General features: G+C 31.3%; 1 protein-coding gene across 1 annotated transcript in view; it reads right to left on the bottom strand.

The window, feature by feature from the left end:
- LOC129218134 (alpha-2C adrenergic receptor-like) overlaps positions 1 to 25930 on the bottom strand; it is a 131405-nt gene extending 105475 nt beyond the window's left edge. Inside the window, exons 1-2 of the mRNA XM_054852344.1 lie at positions 25794 to 25930; positions 11558 to 12627 (exon numbers count right to left, since the gene is read on the bottom strand). Coding sequence (XP_054708319.1) covers positions 11558 to 12585 — 1028 coding nt within the window. The 5' untranslated portion in view covers positions 12586 to 12627; positions 25794 to 25930. The remainder of the gene's footprint in view (positions 1 to 11557; positions 12628 to 25793) is intronic.
- Positions 25931 to 26419: the final 489 nt, after the last annotated feature.

Raw genomic sequence — 26419 nt, 5'->3', positions numbered from 1 at the left:
CCAGGAATGGGGAAAATGACTTCCACTTTTTCAGATGGGTTGGGGCGTAACGAGTCATCCTGTATTGAAGCATGAACATCATTGTTGTGTTTTTGTTTTGGCCACCACAGCCGTCAAGCAACGGGCACCACTGACCAATATTAAACACGACGACTATAAAGCACAGGGAAAGGTAAACAGAATGATGCAAGCTGAAAAGGAACATTCCAGATCTAGCGGATGTGGACATGGCCAGTTTTGAAACTCACAGACGAGAGGATTTGGCCGGGTTTGCAGCACATCATGATTTTCAAATGCATGTTAAATGAGGATTTTGCCGGTTTTGCAGTGATTTTAGGTATCTAATAGGTGGAACATATATCTTAGTACCCAAAACACTGAAAAAACATGTTTCCCAAAATTGATGAGTTGGCCGGTTTTGCAACTACACGACACAATTTTATTCAATGAATTTCTTTTGATACGAGGGTCATTCAAGAATTAAAGAAAGAAATTGATGTGTGGGGGGGGGGAAGACAGTTAGTAGTACAAGTTTGATGCATTTGAAATCCTGTTGGCAACACTGTGACGAGGTTAAATCTGCGGATTGGTCAACATTGCTCTGCTTATAACCTCAAAGTTAAGTTAAACGATGTTGGGTCTTCTTGAAAATTCCACATAGGTTGAACAACGTTTTGTGATTCGTCTTTTGATTACTTAAGATGAAAAACCAGCTAAAAGTTGTATGAACCGTGGAAATTTTTATAAGTTGGTAGATTTGTTCAAAAGTGGTCAAGTGTCAGTGTCTGATGAAAATCGGTCTAGCCCGCGAATAGATGTTTCAACTTCCTCACTGCAAACTCGAATTAATGAGATTATTTATTCAGACTGTACTGTCAAAGTGAAAATAATTGCAGAAAAAGTTCAAGTTAGTGTTGGTACAGTTCCTAATCAGAGGAGAAGTGTAATTCTCCAGCAAGACAACGCACGTCCTCACGTTTCTCAACCAACCAGTGGAACCATTGCTAATATGAGCTAGGAGGTACTATCTCATCCACCTTATAGCCCCGATTAATCACCCTCTGATATCCATCTGTTTGGTACACTGAAGGAGGCATTACGTGGGAAAGAAGTTCCAAGATAACTAGGATGTCGAGAAATTTTGTGGGAAATTGGCTATGACATCAAGACAAAGAGTTATTTGCAGCTGCTATGAAAAAAAGCTAGTAACCAATTGGGATGGGTGCATAAATGTTGATGAGAATTATGTTGAACAGTTGGAAAATTCCTATTTTGTAGAAATGATCGTTTTTATTTTCTTTAGGTCAGTTTTTTTTTTCATTAATTATTGAATGACCCTCATACTTTTTAAAGTTCTGAATAATTTAATTATTTAAAAAGACGTTGAATAAAGCTTTCTTCCCCTGTTGGGGAAAATATTTAATAATATTTTCACCACTAATAAATATTTTCATTCTGTGAGTTTTAATAAAGAAAATTCTATTAAAATTTCAAAAAAGTCAAATAATCAAGAACGTCTTCACGAGTTTGATAACGCTCCTTCTGGCAGAGAGTTTCTTAATTGCTTTGCTAAGTAGAAACCTTTTTAACGTCATCTTTCTTTCTGAAAATCCAGGTTTTTCTTCAGAAGCATAATTTGAATGCAACATTCTGAAAATGGATTACTGCCAATAAAAGTGAAAATAAAATCAAATAATATTTTTTGGCTTGATAAATTAACGCAAAATTTCTAAAAATAAATTTAAACACCGCTTTCAAGAAAAATTATAAATTATAAATTTTAAAGAGATGTGGTAGCGGAATGGGGGGGGGGGGGCAAAGTGAGATAGTGGGTCAAAGTAAATTGGTGAAATATTTACTCTGTTTTTAGCGCCACCTATCTGGTAATATTTTAACTATATAGCAGTACATGTAGTATATTCCAGTCAGGCTAAAATACCGCTGAAGATTAAAGCATATGATAAAACAGGCAATTTTCAAAAATCGATACTTATATTGTAATATTTTGTAATAAGTCAAAAAAAAAATTTCAGTTTTAACAAAATGAAAAAGTTTTGTTTTTAACATTTTTAATATTAATGGAGACCTTCTAATATACGGTGCAGAATTTATTTAGGTTATATTAAGCTCATTTGTATTTTAAATATTTTGTACTATTATTTAAGTTTATGAGGGTAAAAGTGGATGGGGCAAAGTGAAATATAGTTTATTTCATTTACTCCCTTAATCATTTACTTAATCATTTAATAATTAATTCATTTACAATCCTTCAATTAAAAATTCACTTATTTATTTAATCACTTATTTTCTTATTCATTCACTCTTTTAATCACCCATTTATTTTTCTTGATACATCATTTAAGTCTATTATTCATTGATTGTTTTATTTTATTTATTCATTGAACTTTTTATTTACTGATTTTGTTTATCAAAAAGTTTGAAAATTGAATAGAAAATATTTCATTAGAAAAATATTCTATTTTTCACATCCCATGAAAAAAAAGGTGAAATGTTTCCACTTTTTGTTTTCAGGCGCAAATTTAGTGCGAAAAGTGAAAAATACCGTTTTAATCCAAAGTTTTTTTTAATATAAAATACAATGTTCGTGCTTTATGTACTGTAATTTTCAAAACAAATTTTTAATTTGATCATTTTGAAAAAGCTCAATCTTCTTAACTATTTCACTTTGCCCCCACATTCTCCTACTTCGTTTATGGATGACAGATGAACTTTCCTGTCAAATGAAGCTTCAAGTCCGCTGTCCCCCCCCCTCCTCTCTTTTTTTTTCTTTTCTTTTCTTGAAAAATCACGAATTACTTATTGTGTTTTACTTGACCGTTGAATGACGTCCGTCCTTTGATTTTATTTTTCTATGCTTATAACGCAAACGATTATGTACCTCGGAATCGAATTATTTATAAACGACCTTCTGGACTGTACGCAATCCTTTTTACGCGAAAACATTATCAGGCTTAAACCCCCTGGCATTCATTTGAATTTTGACGCCTTGAATTCAAATTACGGATGCGATAAAACTCGTTAGTAAAAACAAGAAGCCCAACGAGTAGGGTCCTATTGCAATTCGGGATTGAGAAAAAACATAATTTGAATTCAAGCCTTTTTCTTTCTTTTCTTTTTTTTTTCTTTTTTTTTTAATTTGAGTACAAATTATAACTATAATAAATTGAGTACTTTCTTTGTACACATATGTTGTTGCAAATGCTAAAAGTGCCAACCCTCCTTTCATAATAATTGAAAAGATCCATCTTTTACACTGCACCAGAGATCCAATAAAGTCATTGATTTAAGTTTCTGTCATTGGTATGAAGTGGATGTTGTTACAATAACCGCATCGTATTCTTGAACTGAAATATTTGAAGGTCGTGCATTAAGAATAAATGGGCTTTTAATTTACGATTGGTTTTAGTCTTTATTCAGCTATTCATTCGGAAAATACTAATTAAAAGCTTCGCTAAAACCTTATTTTTATCGATGCTTTACGTGGTTAAGTTGAAATTAAAAATGCAATGTTTCGTGAAACCCTTCAGTGATGTCCATGGAGCCCCGGGGTTCAACGTGACAATATTTAAGAAACGATGTTCTAGCAAATATTGGATCGAATTAATTTTACCTTTATTTGAATAACCATAAATATTCCACTTGTTATTCAGATTTTTCAGTCCTTTATAACACACGGTTAAATTTAATGAAATCTACTAGTTGTGATTCTTCAATGTCTTTATTTCAACTATTTTTTTAAATCTATTATCATTACTATTATTTATTTATTAATATTTCGATTCTTATTTTCTTAAAGTTATGATTTTTGAAAGTACCTTGCGTTACAAAATGCAATGTTTAAAATACTTCAAGGTAACATTCGATGCAAGCACGTTTGGAATGAGCTCGCTTAATCATCTTCTTTTTTTTTTTTTACAAAAAAGTAAAAACATTTTTTAAAGATTGAAAATGTGTTTTGAGTATTATCTACAAGTACAGTACTGCTAATAAAAGCAAAATGATTGTAATGGTTCTTGATGCTTTCAATCAAGTACCTTTGTTTAAATATCAAGTGTGAAGAAAAAGGTATTCTACCAAATTAGCTGCTTGCTCAACAAATCTGATCTACAGATAAAGACACTTGTTTAAACGCATTAATAAAAACTAATCGAATATAAATAAATTTAAAATATACCAAGCAAAGAAAAACAAAAACCGGTCTCACATAAAGTATAAAAAATGAATAAACAGCTAAGAAGGGGGGGGGGAAATCGTATGTATAGATGATTTCGGCGTTTGCTTTGAAGCGGCAAAAATGCACATTTTAAACATTGTAAAAATAGATTAAAGGCGGCGTTGAGAAAAATGTATGGCGAAGCAGTATTATGTGAGTAAACATAGCTAAATAAGTTCGAGGAAGGACGCAGTTAAAGAAATATGTGTAAAAGTGGAAAACCAAAAGAGAAGAAAGAAAAAAAATCCAGGGAAGTTTAGAAGGATTTACATGTATGTAAAATATTACATTTAGAGTTATTATGCATAGGGAAATTCAAAACCAGTGAAACCATTGGAAGCTTTCTTTTAAAAGGTTTAATCTTTAAATTTTCATCGTAGAAATCATCTTCCTTTTTTTATTTTTTTTTTTTTACAAAAACATATACCAACTAATTGTTTAGTCAGAAGAAGGCAAATGAAGGTAAAAAATTAGTCGTGACTTTTTCGCGACTAATTATTTGTGAATTGATTATTCACGAAATTAATGTGAATAATTAATTATTCACGATTATTCCAGTCATATATTTCCATTTTTTTCTGTTGAACTGTTTTGACCTCACTTCGTGCCATGTCGTATATCAAACCAACAATATAAGTTGAAAAGTTGAATTTTGTTTATGAATTAAAATAACTTACTCCAACTAAACATATTTTTGTATTGATTCTAAATTTATATGCGTATCATAAAGTGTCAATGGTTAGTACAAGTAATTTCTGAATGACTTTTTTAATACTTTGACCACTTTGTGTAACAGAGTGAAATATAAGCCTTAAAAATTGTTTCAATCAAAAGGAAGAAATACAATTACTGTACAAGCCTAAAATGAAATAATAATTCTAAAACTTTTATTCTGCATGCAATTTCAAGGACATTTTTTAAATATTTACTAATATTATAAAGAGGATCTTTTTTTTTTTTTCTTTTTTTGTTCGTATCGAATAGGCTCCAAAACTACTGTACCGATTTTAACCATTTTTTCACTAAAAGAAAGCTACACTATCGGAAGTAACATAGACTATTATTTATTTTTCAAAAGCTTGGTCTAAAAAAAATTTAATGTTTTAGGAGACTTTTAGCAGTTTTTAGTACTTTTTACCCCACAGACCTCGAACCAATTGCTCAAACTAACAGCCACCGTTGGCGGCTGCTTGCATAGAAAAAGGAATTCGTAAAAGGGTGAACCAGTCAGTCACCGGAGGCGGCAAGTCATTAATAAAAACGTAACAGAATGAACATTGAACAGTTTAAATCAACAATCTAGAAAACAAGAATAAGAGTCACCTTGTTCACTGACTGTTGAATTCAAAGTAGATAACTAAGCACGAGAATCACGTCATACATGAAGTCGCACACCGCTTCCGCTGTTATTCATCATCTGAACTGAAGTTAAATTAGATATAATATTTTTGTACCAACTTAATTTAGATTTATTTCGCCAATATTCACCCCATTTCAAAAATTTCCTACATATCTTTTTTTTTCAACTGTGATCCTGGGGTAATAGGGAAAAATTGTAAGACTACACTTTTCAGGATACTAATTTTTATACCCTTCTTAAGAAGTTTCACACCAGAATGTTGAATTAAAACTTCAACTCTACAGTGTTCATTTCTTTAAAACTAATTGAACTGTAATATGACTAGTAAGTCTTTTAAATTATCATTACATGATTTCATATCGAAAAATTTTCAATGAGTGATCAATATTTTTAAATAATTTACTTTATTGAATATTCTATAGCAATCCTTCTTCGAATGTCGTCGGTGTGTTTCTCTTATATAATAAATCACATGAGTTTTAAGAAGGAAAATCCCCCCCCCCCTTCGAGAGGAAAGTATCATAGAATACAATTTTCAATGTTTCGTACAAAAAATACAGAAATGTTTTTTTTTTATGGAAGAATTATCCTCCTCAGCAGTAAACTTCTTAAGTGGTTTACTATAATTACTTCTTCATGTTGAGTAAAAACATATTTTGTTTAATTATTACACTAATGTATTTAATTTCAATTACATATGCAAAAATTTCATATCACGAGTGCAGATTCAATTAAAAAAAATGCTGTTTGGTTACTTGTAAAATAATGCTTTCTATCGTAGCGGTTTCAAAAAGCGATGCATTTTAATGATATCAATATTCATAGAAAAATGTTTCGAAAATAAATTTTCTTACGAGTAGTTTTATTAACATTCATACTTTAACCGTGGTTTGAACCGCAGCCTTCTCAAGACAAGTAAACCTTCTGCGTTATAGACTGCGCCACAGGATGGATGCTAAACCATCCTGTGGCGCAGATGTGTGCACATTTCAACAGCGAAACGACTGTGAAATAAACTAGCAATATGCAAATCTAAAATTCAACTGTTCGAAAAATCGTCTATTTCCGGTGGATACTAAATCTATTTAGTTCAGGTTTTACGCGCAATGTATCATTCAACAGCGAAACGACTGTGAAATAAACTAGCAATATGCAAGTCTAAAATTTAACTACTCGAAATATCGTGTTTGCCGGAAGGGCCTTCGGCGTCGTCCAAACATCTCTTGAGCCATTCATCTTTTCTACTACTTTCAACATCTCGAAATTTTGTATTCTCGAAGTAGCGGGAAGTATTGAATGTCAGTTCTTTAACAGCTTCTTCCTTTTTTATCCTCTGCTATTCATCCGCTGCTTTTCTTTCCATTTTATCCCACTCTATGATCACGTAAAAAACTTGCATTTTAGATCATCAGAGCGTGTTCAGCTGCATATTTCTCGATTGAATCTTCGTAGTGTAACATTTTCTATGTCAGGCAGTTTAATAAAAATGATAGATTTTAAACAATTATAATGAGAAAAAAAAATAGTACAGTGGCCGCCGCTCATAAGAATCACATTTGTTCAAACAGTTTCGATCCCATAAAACGGCTGATTCAATAAAGCGGCCAACTCAATGAAGCTGGATTTTGTACTGTTTTTGACGATTTGATTCATTAAAACGGTTGATTCAACTCACCAGTGATTTAATTAACCGGCGTCCACTGTATTGCGAAATACATTGCGAGTAATTTTATTTCAAGGAAAGTACAGTGAAACTTGTGTAAGTTGACCACTTGCGGTGCACTACTTTAGTGGTAAACTTAATCAAGTGGTCAACTAATAGAGGTTGAGTTATATGATATATATCAAATTCTGTACCTGAAAATAGCGGTCAACTTAGACAGGTGGTCAACTTTACAGGTTTTACTGTAATTACTTAATTAAATGCACACATTTAAGCAAAAATAATCTGTTTCGATCACGAATCACACTAAGAGATTGTATGCAAGTGTTGAAACTTTGTGTAAGGTCCCATACAATTCGTCTCCTTTCCGAGAATAATTAAAATGCGGCTCATTAAGTTGGCAATTTATTTTTAAGTTTTTTGATATTCAACTGGATTCTTCTTACGAGATACCAAACTGTTTACCAAACAAAATTTGAAAGTTATAAAATGCTATCTACCGCGCAGTGAAAAATTTATTTCTTTAAATGTTTATATTTCATCAAATTTTCAATATTTCGATTTCAAGTTTTAGTATTACGATTGTCTTGCATGCGGTCAAGTTTTCGAAAAGTTTTATAAAGTTTGACAGAAAACTCTGCTTATTTTGAAACAAGAACATGCGAAAAAAACTGATATTTTTGAAAGAAATATTTATATCTTCGTGAATATAAGATATATTTTCAGGAAAATCTAGAAAATTACTATATGTATAGTTGGTGAAGTAATTGCTGAAATTTATTATTTATTCCCAGCTATTTACTATGAAGAATTTTTAAGAAATGTTTTATTTTTATTTCATTTATTGATGGTCCCCTAAATGAACAGGTGACATTAAACTCCTGATTATCCGCAGAATTAGGAGGCACAAGTGCCGCGGATAATAAAAATCGTGGATAAACCGCAAAAAGACTAAAATGAGGGACACAGAATGTAAAAATTGTCCTTCCTCAAAAACTTAGCTGTATTGAAGCATAATACTTTCTTCAAACAGTAAAAATATACACAGTACAGCAAAAATGCTTTGTATTTTTGCACAACAGAACTTAACATTAATAAAGAACAAGTGCATGTACAATGAAGAAAGGTCAATCAAAGTATAAATAAAAAAAAAACGAAAATAACTGAGTTTAAATTTACAATTGTTCTACAAAAAAAAAAAAAAACAGCCACTGGTATTTACTTTTTACTTCAGTTCCTGATTGTTGATTGACTCGCGGATCGTCAGGAGTTTACTGTATGCATATATATATATATATATATATATATATATATATATATATATATATATATATATATATATATATATATATATATATATATATATATATATATATATATAATATATATAATATATAATCCCAGAAATAACACTAAGATATCTTACTGTTGCTCTGGGGCGACGATATATCACTTTTATGTAAACACTTTGTCTTCACCTAGTAACATTTGTTTTTATCTGACAGCTCACGAAGCATTAAAAATCACAAAAAGATTTTTTTGATCGCAGTTTATTAAAATATTCCCAATCAATTGTACTCGATAGAGACATAGACATGAACAATGATATTAAAACCTTTTAATCGTAAGGTCAAATTTATGACTTTTCACATTCACTTTATGTTCAACTAACGTACTTTATTGTTTCACAGTGTCACGAAACGTTGACGATCTCAAACAAGATTTTTTAAATCGTATTTTAATCAAACAAATTATCCAAATCTATTATAGTTATTCAATTAATGACACGATAAATCATGCATAAATATAAAAAAAGTTATGTCAAATTTGTAACTTATCCTACAGTAATAAATAAATCAACATTGATTAGTTCTTAGAAATTATACCACGATGAATTAAAAATGTGTTTTTAATTTGACTATCGATATTTTTAAACCATTGGGCGAAATATTTATAATAAGTTAAAAGAAGTGATCAGAAAAAATCGATTTATATCATTTTGACCGATGACATTTCCAAAACCGATCGAAGCCACCACTTGCACTTGGTTTTAATATTCAACTAAACTCGAGCGTGATTTATAATTATCGTGAAGTTTATCAAATGAGGATATAATTTCTTGTAAATGCTTCCAAATGCATTTTGTGGTTTTATTTTCTGTTAAATATTATCTATTTTATTTAAGGTTTTTCCCGTAAAATTTTCTTTAAGTATAAGACAGATTTTTTTCACTAGAATTATTTCTTTTGTGTAAATATTTGATTGGATACAAATAAACTAAATAAATTCCGTTACCATTAAGTAGTTTCATCTGATTTTTGTTAAACTTCAGAAAAGACCCTCTTTTAATTAACTTTTAATCTAGATTTTAGTTTCGAAAAAAATGACTACTCGTACTTCAGGTGTCAAAAGATGCACTGCTGTAGTTAAAAGAAAAAAAAGTAATTCCTTTTTTCTATTTTGGGGCAACAGACGCAAGCTAGAGCCAAAATAAAGCAAAGTTAAGCATTATGTGTACTCAGTTAGTTAGTTTTCAAGCAGCAAACCACCATTTTTTTTTTACAGTGAGTAACATTTAACATTGTAATGCGGATATCAATTTATTGCAATATTCATCTTAACCCTTTGCGGTCCTTTTTTTCCCGAGTTTTCCCTTCCTGGTACATCCAAAGAGATCATAGAACGTAACTGCAGAGTATTATGAGTCATTCAACTACAATGAAACTTCTGTAAGTTGAATTTCGATTAGTCGAAAACTTCGATAAGCCGAAGTGAATATTTATTCCCGTCTAACTGTATAGGGAACTAATGTTATTTATTTTCGATAAGACGAATTTCGTTGAATCGAAATATTCGATAAGTCGAATTTTATTTTTTGACTATTGTCAAAGTTTCCTTGTTCACGTAACTCTGTAAGTTGAAATATTTTCTTTTTTTTCCTTCTCCACAAAAAGTGTGAAAATAAAGAAAGAAATCAGCACCATTGCATTGCATCAAAAGGCGTCTAGACAAAGTGGATCAAATAAATCTTTGAAAGCCGATTATTAGCACTAAAATTGGCAAATTCTCTTTTTTTTTTTTTTTTCGTTTTAAATTATTGTTTATTTCCTGCTACAGAAAAGTCTACTTTACTGTCCATAGGGGAAACCTATTCTTTGATTAAGCACAGCCCGAAAATGGGACTTAGTAAATGATCGGGGGGGAGGGGGTGCGTATATTTGGGATTGTGGAATAGTTCCACTTTTAAAGAAAACGGGAGAGGGAGGGTTATGATATGACCTATTTTTTGGAGACTTTGAGATGTTATACAAAGCTACTGGTTTTTCCATGACTGGCTTTTTTCATTCGTTGTTATAGAAAGTTAATGTTTGTTGCGCCGTTTCATTCATTCCTGAACGTTTAGGATTGACCTTTAAAATAGATTAAGAGATTATTTAAAATTTTAAGCTACGAAGAAAAGTTGAATTTATTCGATTGTAGCTTAGCAAAGAAGAGGAAAATTTCATTTAAGTTTGATGTGTCTCTAAGTTTTCAACAATTTTAAAAAATCGAAAAAATGTTTCGATTGGCGGTGCTCCCTCTTTCATGCTGTTCCTCCCTCTCTGCTGCTTTAAAAGTATTCAAGGACGTTTTGACTCAAGAACAAATTTCTGCTTAAAGCAACGTTTGATAACAGATTTTTTTTTAAATATGTTTTTCCCTGGTAAGTAAAAATTGTTATATCCAACATAAAGTTATAAATTTGTTTTCGAACCTATTCAAACTCTTGAATTCATATTATACATTAATTATGTCAAGTATGCATTGTCGCCTCAGAACAACAGTAAGATATATAATCCCAGGAATAACAGCAAAATATCTTATATGGTTGCTTTGAGATGATGATATGTTATTTTTGATACATTATTCTATCACTATCTTACTCATATTATAAATTTAACGAGTGTCAGTGGGAGCATTTTATATTATTATATAGAATTGTTTTCGCATTCGATAAGACAAATTTTCAATAACCCGATTTTTTTTCGCATTCCCTGCAATTTCGACTTATGGAAGTTTCACTGTATCCTAAGATCAATTTTAGAGATGCCAGTTCAAGTCCATGAAAATTATATAGTAATTTAAGCACGTGTCGGATATTGTCCGACATAAGACAGCAACGGCAAATTTTAATGTAAGACTAAGTCCGACGAAAAACCGCAAAAGATTAAACTAGTTCAACTACTTTAAGCTTGATTTTGCTTTAAGGTTGCCTTTGCAACTAAGTCATATTCAAATACGATAAATGCATAAGACTTACCTAAATATATCTGTATCTCGCCTTTTATCAGGTGGGCTCGGGTTGCTAAAGCTCGTACAAGTAGTGGTAGTCGTGGACTTGTCTCTTGGCGGATCATTCGTAATTTCTGATGCTTGACGTGTCTTTTTAACATGCCTTCTAGCTCGCGATCTAGCAGCTATGAATATTCTGATGTATACAAAAACCATAACAAAACACGGAACATAAAATGATCCTAAGGCAGAATATAGTACATAACCTACATCATCACTTAGTGAACATGATGGGTAGTCTTCTGGTCTGTCGTCCTTTTTCCATCCTAAGAGTGGTGGTAATGATATAAGTGCAGAAAGTGCCCACACAAAACATATCATAAGAATCGCCCTTGTGGGAGTCCTTTTTTTCAAATATTCAACAGCTTGAGTCACTGACCAATACCGATCCAAGCTTATGAGGCATAAGTTATTTATGGAAGCTGTGCATAGCAGTACATCTAGGGCAGCATGAATCTCACACCAAACAGTTCCGAAGATCCAGTAACCCATTAGTTCTTTTGCTAATGAAAATGGCATAATTACAAGTCCGACGAGAAAGTCAGAGACTGCCAGAGATGCAATGAACCAGTTTTGGACAGTTTTTAATGCTTTTTCAGTAGCTATTGCTATGCATACGAGCATATTTCCCACTACAATGACCACCATAATAAAAGTTACAAAAAATGCGGTTGCTATTATTCGTATTTGAGAGTAACCACTTGGGTACTGAGACCCGTTCCACGTGTATTGGCTCCAGTCTTCTTCTGAAGATGAGCCTCTCCATGATATATTGCTGTAGCCAAAATAAGGGGGAGATGTTCCGTTACCATCCATGGACACAACAGCGTTCATGTTCTCTGTGTAGTAATAATACTCCATTGAAAGTAAATGAGTAGTGTTAGTATAATTTGCTTCCATTTTGAATCGATTCTTTTGAAATCCAGTGCCTAATATCTCAGCTTCGTGTATTGTTTTACTAACAAAAATTTTGCACACTATCACTGCTCCACCCATCGTTAAACACAGATGTTTTGTCGTCCTCGTATTCGTAGTTTTCTGAAATGAAGAAGATTTCAATTTAAAAAGCTGGTACAATCATTCAAACTCAGTGATGTAGTTTGCATTTGCAAAAGAGTATATATCTGTACCTCAGAGCTAGACTGACGTAAGTCCAGAATTTCGGTTCCGCATTGAGCCATATGATTATAATCCCAAAAGAAAATCTTTTGTAATAATTTACCAGTGCTAAAAGATCGCGTGTCCAGTTCTTTGTGTGCACCAAGCGACCGTTTTTCCACTCTCCTGTAAAGTAGCGATTGCGTGACTTACGTTTGTCTAACTCTGAAATACGAATATTACACTTGACTTACTTATTTTATAAATTTATGCTAGAATAAAAAAATTTAAATTCATAAGTTAGTTAATCTAATTATTAATTTATTTAATTTAATCAACTGTCATTTCTTATACATAAGTCAGAAAGTATACTTTGTGCTATAAATAAATGTGGAGAAACTAGGTAAGCGTTGAAAAAATTTTCGGTTTTGCAGTGCAAAGTAAATCTCTTCAACTGAAAGATAAAATACTGGCATTCTTATTATTAGTTCGTTTCATGAAGTTAAGTTATTTAAATGAGAAGTCTGGAGGAAGCATCATTAAAAATGCATGTTACACTGTGATTTCCTTCTATTCTGAAGTCAACTTTTGTCATTTCGATTGAAATGTTTCAAGCTTACATATAAAACTTCAGAAATTAAATATTTTTTTAAAGAATATTTTGGAAAAAATAAACTAATCATATACACTGTTGTAAGACTCCCGCTAAAGTGCTATATGTCTGATGTGATGTGACACCGTCTGAAGACTGTCTGGGTTAATGTTTTGTAAAAAAACCGTATTTTTCTGAAAGGGAGACTTGTGACGTCATCAAGAAAAAGCATTACTTAAAATAAACAAATAACTGAAAATTTCAGTTCTTCTCAAATAAGATTTAATTAAAAAAAATAATCATGTCGTGCAGCAATCTTTAAGAATGAATCTAGGTTCATCTATAAATGTAAGTAATAAAATGCATGAATTAACCTCATTTTTTACTCTGTCAATTTTAGTCATTAATTTGTATTGGATTAATTCTTAACCATAGAAAGAATTAACATTTGTTTTGAAATTGTCAATACAAGCTAAAATTTTCTAAAATCTTGAATACTGCATGCAAAGAAAACCTTTTGTGTTATTCTGTATAAGCAATAAATTTAAAAGAAGATGAGGGCGCCACAAAAGCTCATTTAAGAGAAAGTCATGAAACATTGAATAAATGAAATCGTACTAAATAAATTCATTATACTCCTGCTGAAAATGTCTTTGATATTTCTAAACAACCTGCGAAATCCTGTAAACTGCTGCTCGTATTATATTTTGAATTTCCTTCCAATTAAAAACTCATAACCAAAGTAGACCATAATGGGGGAAAATGTAAAATTGGGCGAGGTGTGAAAGTTTTGTTTGTTTGGGTGGAACTTTTTACCACTCGGAATCTTAAATCGATAAAACAAGATAGCAAAGCACCTACATTGTTTTCTAAACGAGTAACACTGTTATGGAAAACCTTTTCTCGGCTCCTCCGTTTCCGTTTAAACAATTTAAACTAAAAATTGCTTAAATGAATGAATAACCAACGTTTTGATGCACAAAAATTGCAAATACACAGTAATTTGCAAGTTTTGTCCATCAAAACGTTGTTATTCATTCATTTAATTTTCAAGCACAATGGTATTTATTCGTTATTCTTTAATTAACAATTGCTTGTTATCACGTGCATGATTTCTTTCCTCATTCACATTACTGTAGAATCCCGTTATACCATACCTCGGTATACCGCAGAATCGGTTATACCGAGCTTACCATCATATCTCACATATTTTGCAAAATAGAAAAGACCTTTTATTCATAGTTTTCTGTAGTCTTGCTCGTCCAACTTTTCTTATGAACGATATCTACTTTTGCATTTCATTCTAAGCTCTTTATATTATAAGAAAATACACGGCAGTACTCTAGGTAGAATTATTTTAATCACATTTACGCAATAATTACTGTTATTTTCTGTAGATACATTTGTGTTCAAAGGCAATTTATTAAAATACTGTACATGCACCTGCACGGGGCGTAGTTTCAGTTATTTTTGGCTGGATATTTAGTTTAATGTGAATATGAATTGTACTGTGCCGTTTTACAGTCATTAATTTATATTTGATAAAAATTAAGTTTCATTATACTGCAGTTATATGTATTATAATGCGGATACAAAACCGCCGTGGTAATCTAAAGCACAGTATCTGCAAATTCATTTCTTTTTGCATTTTTGTCATCTATTTTATTTTAGCTTTAGTATACAATCGTGCTTGTTTGGTGTCGGCTGAAAATAAAGCACGAAAGAAACGTCAAATTCCAACAGTTCCCTATTGTTGGCATGGAATCCAAAATTCGTTTCTTCAAATATCTCAAAACCTCATTTCAACAGACAACACTTTATCCTCCCACGGCAGAAAATATCTCCCCAACCTCGCGGTTCTTCGGTAACCGAAAAATTTTATTCGAAGAGAACTGGTAAATTTCCCAGCATGTCAAAGGAAATACGACGCACGAAATAAAAACAAATTGTTTCGGCAACGATTTTTTTAGCTAATACTGTAAAAAAGATTCAGAAACGTTCCTGGAAAATAATGGGCAGCTGATGTGCCCAATTTCTGCCAGCAACATATCTTGCAAAAAACAGGAATGTTTTCTTCTAAATGTCAGTAACCTTCCATAAATTATTCTAGAATCTTTTTAAAGAATTCAGTAATATCCCCTGTTATAGTCAGTCGAGAGAAAACTTACGAAGATTCAATATAATAGCACGATGCCTTCCTGATTTGCCAAGAAAGCTCCAGAAGCGTTATTGCACCTATGTCCAACGCTAAGATAGAATTGCGAGTACCTCTCTTGCTTGCAATTCTTGCAAAGGGCTAAATCAGGCTAATTTATGAGTTATTAATTATTTTTACACAAATAAGAACTCTATTTTGTAATTTTAGCCAAATTAAGCTGATGGGCTCTTGAAACTAAAGCATCAGGGATCAGTTGGGATCATTCCACATGTGCCCCTCAAAAAGAATAAAATTACAATTAGCATGTCATTACATGGTGAAAACACGTGTACAAATTTAAAATCATTTAGTACTTAATTTTCTATTTTCAGTTTATTATAATTGCTAAGTAATTTTTCTTCTAAAAAATTTTTTACCAAATGGTTGGTGAGCTGTTTTGTGTCATAAGTTAAGACTACAAGGAATAGGCACAAAACTATTTTTTTATTTTTTAACTAAAATTAACTATGATATTCAAAGAATATTATCGTACTCTGTAGTAAACTAATTTTGCAAACATTGCATATGTATGAACAATATTTAAGCAATAAAATTTTCTTGGATTGAAAAAGCGTAAAAGAATGAGTGACATTATTCGAAAACACACAAATAAGATCCTCGTTTTTGTTGAAAATGATGTTACGGAATGGGCTCAAACAGATGATATGATAAGGATATTATCTTAACCATTTGGGTAAGTCACGAGCAGTGTCTTCGTTATCGTTTTCTGTTTATTTGGATCAATATATTGAGCATCGAATTTTTATTAAAATATGTTCAAGTGCTCCAGTTACAGTTGAAGAAACATTTTAATTTAACAGTGAGGTGATTTGAGCACATATTATAATGCATTATTTGGGGGGAAATATTTTCATTTTAGTTCAATGGCTGTGCATTTTAAATTCACATAAAAGGTCTGTTCAAAGTAGAACTCAATGTAATATATTTCTATATCAGTTATAATAAAGATTTTCTTTTTATTTTTACAAGAATTGTTTTGTTTTCGAATCATATTCTTGAGTGTCCCACACATGTTCACCTGTGCACGGTAGAAGTCACTTTTTTTTCAACATTCTGTAGAGCAAAGAAGTATTTACTTAAATAAATCTCAAAAATACCACAAGACAAAGAAAATAGTATTTAAACCTATCCACATTGTTTCCTCTCAGTAATTAAGTTTTCAAAAAATAAAGAAGGTAAAAAAAAATAGACATCGGCCTCTTTCTGCCTTTTATCCTCGCTCTTCATTTAAATAAAATCTTGCAGAAAATGAATTTTTTCTGCGGCTTCACTAAATTGTAATTGCATCCGGTTTTACACCAATTTGGTTAGCAACAACATTGACTCAAATCACGTGTGGTGACTAGCATTTTGCGAAAATCGTACCGGAAATTCAAGGAACACAATTGTAATGAGTTTATTTTATTTGTTTTACAAAAATTGGAATAGGGGAAAAAAGTGTCTCGTTTGGAAAATTTTAAAATGCAAAACAAACATGTGAAAATTTAACAGTGAACAACTTATCACTTCAGAGATAAAGCAAATGGCCAGTTATGGGCATGGTTAAGATAAAGCAAATGGCCTGTTATGGGCATGGTTAAGAGTTTTTTTTTTTTTTTTTTTTTTAGAGTGTTGTTTAACGGTGGTGTTGCAGTTGCATTTCATGGGAAAAACTAGTTCTCGCGGTATTAGAACTTTTAAATTGCACGATTATAGCTGTAAAATTTTAATTAATTTTCAACTGTGAATAATATTTTTTTTCTGAAATATATTTGAATACACTGGTTTGACCATTTATGGTCACACTAAAAACTAGTTATGATCATGCTCGTTGAATTCAGTTATGTTCAGTAAATACACAATAAAAGTTTTGAACAATATTATAAAATATTTGTTTTTCTTATAATACATTCAAGTTTAAAATATCTTGACTTACTAATTTGGGCAAAATTAAAATTAAAAAAATAGTAACTGACAAATCGCTATTGATAGGTTCGTCTGAACAAGAGCAAAAATTAATAAAGATACAAAATAAAGAGAACTATTCTACTGCTGCATTTTTATTTATAGTTTGCAAAATTGAGTTCATGTTCTATCATTAATCCTAAATAACAATTTTGAGTAAGAATGGCCAACAAATTAATCATGGTCATATGTGCCCATGCTAAGAAATAAGCATGTACAAAATAAAACTACGATCTGACTTTTTAAAAAACATCAATGTCAGGTCTTTATCCCATTTTTCACCGAAAATGAAAGGTGATGGATTATTTTTTAAAAAGTGTCTTGCATTTTTTCCTAAATGTAGTTTCTTGTACTCTCGTCGAACCAAAGCATTTTTTGTTGCAGTAAAATGTAGCAGATTAATAGTTCCCGCGTCAAAAAGGTTTCAGTATACGCAAAGTACTTTTTGAATGATTTTCAGAGAGAGTCGCGTGCTTTGCTTATTATGCCTTCAAGCTATATACATGCCCAAAAAACTTGTCCTACTCTTCAAGCTATATACATGCCCAAAAAACTTGTCCTACTCTTCAAGCTATATACATGCCCAAAAAACTTGTCCTACTCTTCAAGTTCTATGCATAGTTTAACTGCGCAAAAGAAGCACGAAATGAATCTCTCGATCAAAACCAATCAAATCAGGAGAGTTTTAGAATTTTTGCTGCTACAACCTGCGCTCAGTGTGACTGGAAATCTATTTATAGAGCTTATTCTCTCTCTTTTCTTGAAATCTAAATTTGTTGGCATTGAATCTTTTGTCAGAGATTTCAAGAGAATATAACCCTGCTATCGCAGTTTCGATTTGCATAAGCACTTTGAAGTAGAGTTGAAGCAACAAACCGAAGGATCCATTCCAGACATGATTCAAGGTTAGTCAAGAAGTTTATCTTCTTCTTTTTGTATTCTTAATTTACTTTGACTAGATTTTGAGATGCGTTTGGGCAGGTTGTGTTATCGTGCATAGAAAAATATTTAAACAAATGAGAGTTTTCTTTAAATTTAAGGATAAATTATTCTTTTCAATTTATTGAGATTGATATTTAATGCTGTTTTAAAACTAGGGATTTTTTTCAGGTATTTTTTTCAAAGACAGAGAAGCAGGTATCGAACCATCATCTCGTGTGTGGCAAAAGGTTGCATTTTTCTATAAAGCCGAGAAGAACTTCGCAGGAACGGAACATAAAATGGTAAGTATTGGATAACTTGGTACAAGAACCAACTTTACTGCTCCAAACATAAAATCGTTTTGCATGCGTTAATGTTGTGAATGGATAATTTATCATACTAACCAATTGCACTACTCCAACACATTGAATCGTTTTGCATAAATACCATTACAAACTTAAGGTAGTCATTTGCATAAATTTTATTCTATAAGATGGGCACAAGATTATTTATCGATGCAAATATAACTGAACATTTTTTTTCTGTAACAATGTGGTTCAATATAAGAAAATATCCTGTCCAGTGCGATTTTACTATTTTATATAAATAGTATCATTTTGATAAAGTGTTATTGCTTTTGCAATGCCACTGCGAACATGTGCTCGTGATTCCACGATACTGAACGACTTAATAACTATGTTTAATAATAAATATCTCAAAATATTTCTTTAACAATCAAATGAAGCAAAATGATTACATAGCCTTCGTCCGTGTAAGTTGACGTTTAGCTGTTGCGATGAAATTAACAATTATTTTGCATCCTAGTCTATCATAACTTTTAGTAAAAAATATGATTTCAGGGGGTGGGGGTTTTAATTTTAACTCACTTATAAGAAAAACTGAACCTAAAGCTTTTTTCCCTTTACAAGCTGAACCTTAAGGACTGAGAATGTTACCTGGGACCTTCCTTCATACGAGGCAACTTCATTGAATCAACTTTCGTACGAGTGGTTATCAGGATGTGTAACTAGGTAGAAAAGTGAAGGAATCGCCCGGCACTCTGCACGCGACAATTAACTCATCAGACACACCAGGCACCATGTGCCGCTACCATTCTAATCTTGATGACTTGAATCAAGTTTTTAGTTGATTCAACTCATCGGGACATTGCCAAGCATTCGCTCTACATACGAGAAAACTAGTTGAATCAACTCGTTTCAGTTTTAACAGTTGCTGTGTAGCAGTTGCTTGAATAAATTCGACTTATTAGAAGATCGGATGATTCAATTTAGTTGCCTCGTGTGAACTCAAGGAAAAGCTCCAGTCAACTAGTTGAAAGGTAACTTTTTAAAAATGTTGAATCAACTAGTTTGTGTGGGAGGCCTAAAATTTCGAATAAGTCCCCCAGTGGTCCTAAAAACCACAGAAAATGGCCTACAGCTAGTAAGTGAAAAGACATCACGGCATCGAACAGCAGGGTATGTGTACTGTTGACACTTGAAAAGTCTCTAGATTTCAATAATGATTACCATTACCTAAGAAACTCAGAGCGTATAAATTACTAAATCCCTCTACTATCCTTTCTACTGAATCCTTCCACTGTTTTGCGTATTTATGTGATAAACAAATTGTGCTTTATTTATGAGAAAGATTTTGTCAGGTCGGAAAATCCAGGAAATATCGCAATAAAATTGAGTGGAAGATTGTTGAACGCCAAAAGTTTGATTGTTGAAACTTGCGGTAATGGGCATGATAATGATTAAATATAAAGTTGTGGATATTTTCATTCAAAAACATATTGATTAATAATTTGTTGCCGCGAAAATATGACTATAAATTTGTTGAACAATGTAAAGAGAATTCAAAGCTAAAAAAACGAAAAATTAGGTGTTTTGCAGAAACTGAATAGAAAAAAAAATACCAGTAATCATAAATTAAATGCACTTTTACCTTTATATCCTTAGTGCCTCAGCGATTATGTACCTTTATGCACTCCAACAAATAAAATTAAATTTGAAAATATATTTTGTTACAAACGCGCGTAACTAATTTATCAAATTTCAGACTTAAAAAAAATATGCTGAATTAATTTTAACAATGATTGAATATTATTGTTTTTAAATAATCATGCCATGTTTAACCGCTTCTTAAGGAAAATTGTTTGAGGCATTTTTTTTTTATTTTGCTTGTCTAAAAAACGTGTACATTAGTTTTGTCTCACATCCTCAATAAACATGTTCTCCGAATTTTGCATTGTGTTACTAATCTTATATGCGTAAGTAAGTCATTTGAAGCAACTAAAACTAATGTGAAATGTAAATTAAAAAATCTTACTTGAAGTAAACATGTTCACATTGACATACTAGAGAATGATGCTTTTTAAACGTATGTATTTAACTTGAAACAATTTTAACTGCAATTTGTAAACAGTACGTCTCATTTAAAAAAAAGAAAGTTTTTAGAATAAAAAATAAACTTTGAATGAAAAGTATGAACCCCTTATCTGATCTTGTCGCTTATATGTTGGTACTTTCTGAAGAAAAATATTTCTTAAAATATTAGCGTTGTAGCTAGTTTGTATCTATTATTTAAGAACCACATTAACACATAACAAGTATAACTAGTTAAAAAAATATGTATCACGCAAAAAATAAATGTTTTTTAATATCGAATGATGAATTAAGCTATAAGGCGATTCTCGAAAAAATGCCCTGTGCTTAACGTTAAGTTTTTAATTTTTTCCAGCTAACCAAAGCCTTCAAAAAATAATACTGCTGGAGAATAATACATGCTTTAATATACTATCATAACATAACAGTTAATCCCATATTTAATTAATAGTTATTTGAATAAAACAAAAAATTTAGCGTTACGCACGGGACATTTTTTCGAGAATCCCCCTTTATTGTATTTACATAGCTATACATTAAAAATACATTAGAATTACATATATTATTATATTATTAATTTATAATTACATTATATTACTAAAATTAGCTATACATTAAAATTACATATTGTGTTTTCATATTGTACTTCTATCGAGCGTTTTAATTGCGTTGAATATAATAGCAGCATTAGAACATAAAGTGACCTATAAGAGTAAAATGATTATTTTAAAATGATTAATCGACAAAAAATATGTCCAATACATTTACATAGAGCGGTAAATCTTAAGTCTTTTTTTTTTCTCCTTTACGTTGACTTTGCTTGCTGATAAAGTTAATCTGTGTGTTGCATTTAATGCTTTACAAAAAAAATGGTTTTCATGCTTTTACGCAATACATAAAGGATATAATGAGCGATCATTTTATTATTCATAAATTTTCTTATCTCCAGTTGCAGCTGTGTTTACCTATTTTTGTAATTTAACTACAGCGCCTCACGCACAGTCACTTGGCCTTCAAAAATAAATTCCCTACAAACTCAAAAGAGTAGAATTTAAATAATGTTCTAGAAAAACAGAGAAAGCTAAATGGGGGAGTTACAGCATAGAAGCGAAAATCGATTCCATATTCTTTACATCCACAACTACGCCTGAATCAGCGATTTCAGCACCGCCCCGCGACTTGATGCTGTTGAAACTGACTATTCATTTTTATTATTTTAATGTTGAAGCGTTTGAGTTGCATGAAAACTCTGCAATTTTTTTTCCAAGATTTTTTAAGATATTTTGTCAAAGCTAGCAGATTTCTTTTTAATACTGAGCCGTTTTTAATGAACAAATTCATTAAATATTTGGTGTGTTTTTTTTCCTGTTTTAATAGAGTAAAGGGTGAATATTAAACAAAACTGGGTAAAAGATAAAATTAATGCCAGATACACAACTGGATTATAGAAACGAATAGTTTACGAAATCTTAACTCTCTCTCTCTCTCTCTCTCTCTCTCTATATATATATATATATATATATATATATATATATATATATATATATATATATATATATATATATATATATATATATATATATATATATATAATTTAAAGCGTTACATTTAAACAGACTACAATTTTAGCATTTTAGCATCTGGTTCAACAAAGTGTTTTTGAGCTATTTTAAATATTAATTATGTTACATTTGTAAACAAACATAGTTTTTAAATACGTAAAATCATTAAGCTATTGTTAAAGCTATTTTCATGGCATTTACTGATTTTTAGGTCCACGAAAATTAACCAATTTGTAAATGCCTGATTCAAATCTTGTTTATCATTTAAAACACTAAGAATGATGGTACATTGTTGGTGCAGAAAAGAATGAGTAAATTTATGTTTCGAATTCTCTTTTACTTTTCAAAGCTAAAATAATCCCAACAACTGAGTTAAGTTTTGTATCAGCACTTACTTTTTTTCTCTAAGTTCTTTTTATTATCTTTTATATTTGAATACCTTGAATTGTTTCTAAATTTCGAAAAATGATATTTTCCATTTACTAAACTCATATATTCGGATTCACTTCGCTAAAAGCTGTGAAAAGCAATTTTTATTAAGATGTCCATGCAGTTTACTAATGAAATTGAAATAATTTCTCTGTAGTACTTAACTGTGGTGTGTGAAAAGAAGCTGTTATACTTTGAATGAAATTTAAAGGTCATAGTTTTTCACCAGTATGTATGTTTTAGCAGAGAAATACTGCATTTAACAATTATAATTTTTATAGCAATATTAGGGTATAGGGAACTGCGTTGTCAATTTGTTCTTTATTTAACATTTGAAGAATAACAGCATAATTTCAAGATTCTAAAAAATTAGTTAACTTCTAAAATATTGTGGCAGAGTGGATAGATATAGATATATAGAAAAGCATTCTAAAGCTTAAAAATATTTTTCTTTAAATTGAATGATTTTAATAATGCATGTCACTCAATTAAATTCGTGATTTAAACTAAGGTAATTAAAATCAACAAACCCAGGAATTAATATCAACGCTTTAAGCTCAAGACATATTAAAAAGAAGAATTCGAAACTTCAAAGTAAAAAACATTTAATACTTCTTCATAAATATTTGCATATATTTTGCTTGAATATAAAGCACACCTTTAAATAAAAATTAAGGCAATACTATTGTTGTAAAGTATTTTTAGTCAGCAGAAGTTAGAACAAAAAATGAACAAAATTGTTTCTTTTTACTTTTCATAGCAAATTCGAAATATTTTGTTGTTAAATTCTTTCTGTCATAGCTGCGTTCTGTCATCGTTTCATCATTGCTAAATTCTTTCTGAAGGTGTTAATAAATGAAAGGCTTTCCGGTTCTTACAAGAATTTTTACTTTTGGATTTTCAATTTTGTGTGAATGCATGCCTTTGGCAATGTTTCATTCTTTGTCTCTAACGTTATTTCCTCATAAGCTCCTGTCCCTGGTTTACTATTAATGTAAGGTCCGAAAATGTAAGATTTAAAATGTAATTAGATTTAAAATATAATGATTAATGTAAGATTAAAAAAAGAAGAAGAAAGATGAATATCAGCTGAAACACAGCTGAAATGATTTATGACTTTTCTCCATTTTCATTGAAATTAAATAATTGTGGCATCAATTAAATGGGGTTCAGCAATTTTTCGGGGGCTAAAAAAGGTAAAAGATTTTTTTTAATCGTGCATTCTCACAAAAATGAACAAATATTTAAATGTTACCCTATATGCCAGCGTTAAAATTTATAAACACATATCAAGAAGAATTAATTAGTTATCAGGTGGTAAAATGCAAAGCAAGCTCGTTAAAGGTACGCAAATCACACCTGACCATATTGACGTCTAAAATTCTTTTCGTGGATAAGAAACATAAGAAAGGGAAGAATTAAAAGTAAAATTAAATAATATGCATTATTTAAATATATGCATTATTTATTAAGTAAAATTAAGTAATATGCATTTTTTACTTTCTGAAGCAAATAGATTCATCCAATGCTACATTGGCTTCGTTTTTAACAGTGTTTTATAAATGGTTGGATTTTTTGAAACAGTATTAGTTTCTATAAAATTAAAAAAAAAAAAAAAACATTTTTAATGGTTCAGAACACTTTTAAAAATTATCCAAACAATTTTTTTTGTTAAAAATATGTAATATATTTCACACAAATAGTAACATTTCTAGTCGTTAAATAAGCCAAAGATGTTCTGTAGTTGTGTTGAATACAAATAATTGGGTTCCAGCTTTTTGTAAAATAGCAATTAACTACTTGCTAATCGGATAGCAAGAAAAGACACAGATGTATATGACATCATTTTTCTTTTATGTGGAACATCAAGGAATTCCTCCTTGACTGATACCTCCTTGATGTGAAACATCAAAGAGGTGCCATTTCGAACTTATGAACAGGGAATAAGAGACTTTTAAAACAAAAATAGTTTAGAAAAATCAGGCATGGAAATTTTTGGGGGACAAGTTGATATTTTGTACACAGTGTGGCATGTCACTTAGAATAAACGTCAGGCAATCTACTAAATGCCAAAAATATCAACACTGCCCATTGCTGCATACATAACAGAAGAAAGGATAGCATAGAAAATTATTTCAACGTTTTTTATGTAAATATCTACTGAAAGCATTCAAATAATTTTGTTAAGTGGCTTTATTCAGCAGAAGCTATAACGAAAAATGAACAAAAATTTTACTTTGATTCAGAAAAATTCCATGCATTTTTAAGCTGTAACATTTTTTTCTGAAATTGTCAGTAAATGACTGGTTTTCCAGTAAAATTCTCACAGTAATTATCATTTTCGTGTTATTACATATCTATGACAATGTTGCACATTTTGTCACTAACGTCATTTCTTCATATGTTTCTGACCTTGCTTTTTCTATTATTAAAGGACAGGGGAGAAAAATAATATTATTTAAAATATAACAAAAGTGATTTTGAGACTTTTCTCCATTTTCATTGGAGTATTATCAAGTTTTTAACTTTAACCACATTTCGTTTTACGATGCAATTGAGATATGAAATGAGATATGAAAAATAGATGAACAAATTTGGCACAAGGAATACTAAATTATAAAACCTATTTTAATACATACACGCATGCTTATAGAGATCGATAGATAGATATATAAAAACTAGAGAGTTAAAAAGATAAGTAGATAGGTAAATAGAAACAACCTCATATTTTCCTAATACACTCCTTAATATACTTTAAGCATCATGTAAAGCAAGGCAGAATTTTATGCATGCAATAAATATATCTTCAGCTGCAAGCACCAATTCTTTTGGAAAATAGCATCCTTGTGGTAAACTGACACAGATTTTTTTTTTCTTTTTTCCCCGTTTCACTTATCAAAATTTTATAAGTTGCGTAGGACTGCTTTAATGAAAAAGAAATACAATGAAGTTGAAAATTCTATTGTTCGCAAAATAATCAGCTAACGCCTCTCGAAAATTTAACCTTGAAAAATGCACGCCTATTGTGGGTTAAAGAAGATTCGACTCACCCATATTTAAAACTTCATTCTTCCCTTCGAAAGAGAAAGCCGTTCGACTAAGTGATGTGTATCAGAGCATCCCCGTGCTGCACCCCGCCGCCAAAAGTAGGGTCCGAGAAGGGGTCCGCGGGGGCCCCGGTTCATTGGATGCCTTCGGCCGTGCATCGGAATGCAATGAGGGAATGCATGGAGCAGATATGCAGGCCAGTGTGTCAAGACGAACACGGGAAAGGGGCGCCAGGCCCAGCATCCAGCCTCGGTGTTCTCCTCGAAATGCCGATCTAGTTCCCCCAGATCGATGGGAGCGCCGACGGGATTGAGACGCGTGCTCTGCTGTTGCCATTGATGCAGTCAGCAGACGCGCTGCTCCGGGAGATTTTGAAGGAAGGAAAGATTTCGAGCACGTAGGGGGATACAGTCGACATCGCTCGCAAACTGGACAACATTTTTTAGCCTTCAAAATACCCATCGATTTAACGACTTGGAAGATTTGGAAATATATAGACGCTTTTTTCGAATGCGTGGCGGAGGAAGCGTGCGATGCAACTTTCTTTCACATTATTTATTCGTGTAGCGAGACTGTGGTGGATGCGTTTGAAAAGAAAAAATACGTGCTGAGAAACTTGTCAATTAGA

This window comes from Uloborus diversus, chromosome 3, assembly GCF_026930045.1.
Source record: "Uloborus diversus isolate 005 chromosome 3, Udiv.v.3.1, whole genome shotgun sequence".
NCBI classification, from domain to species: domain Eukaryota; kingdom Metazoa; phylum Arthropoda; class Arachnida; order Araneae; family Uloboridae; genus Uloborus; species Uloborus diversus.
This window is presented reverse-complemented; position numbering and strand designations above follow the sequence as displayed.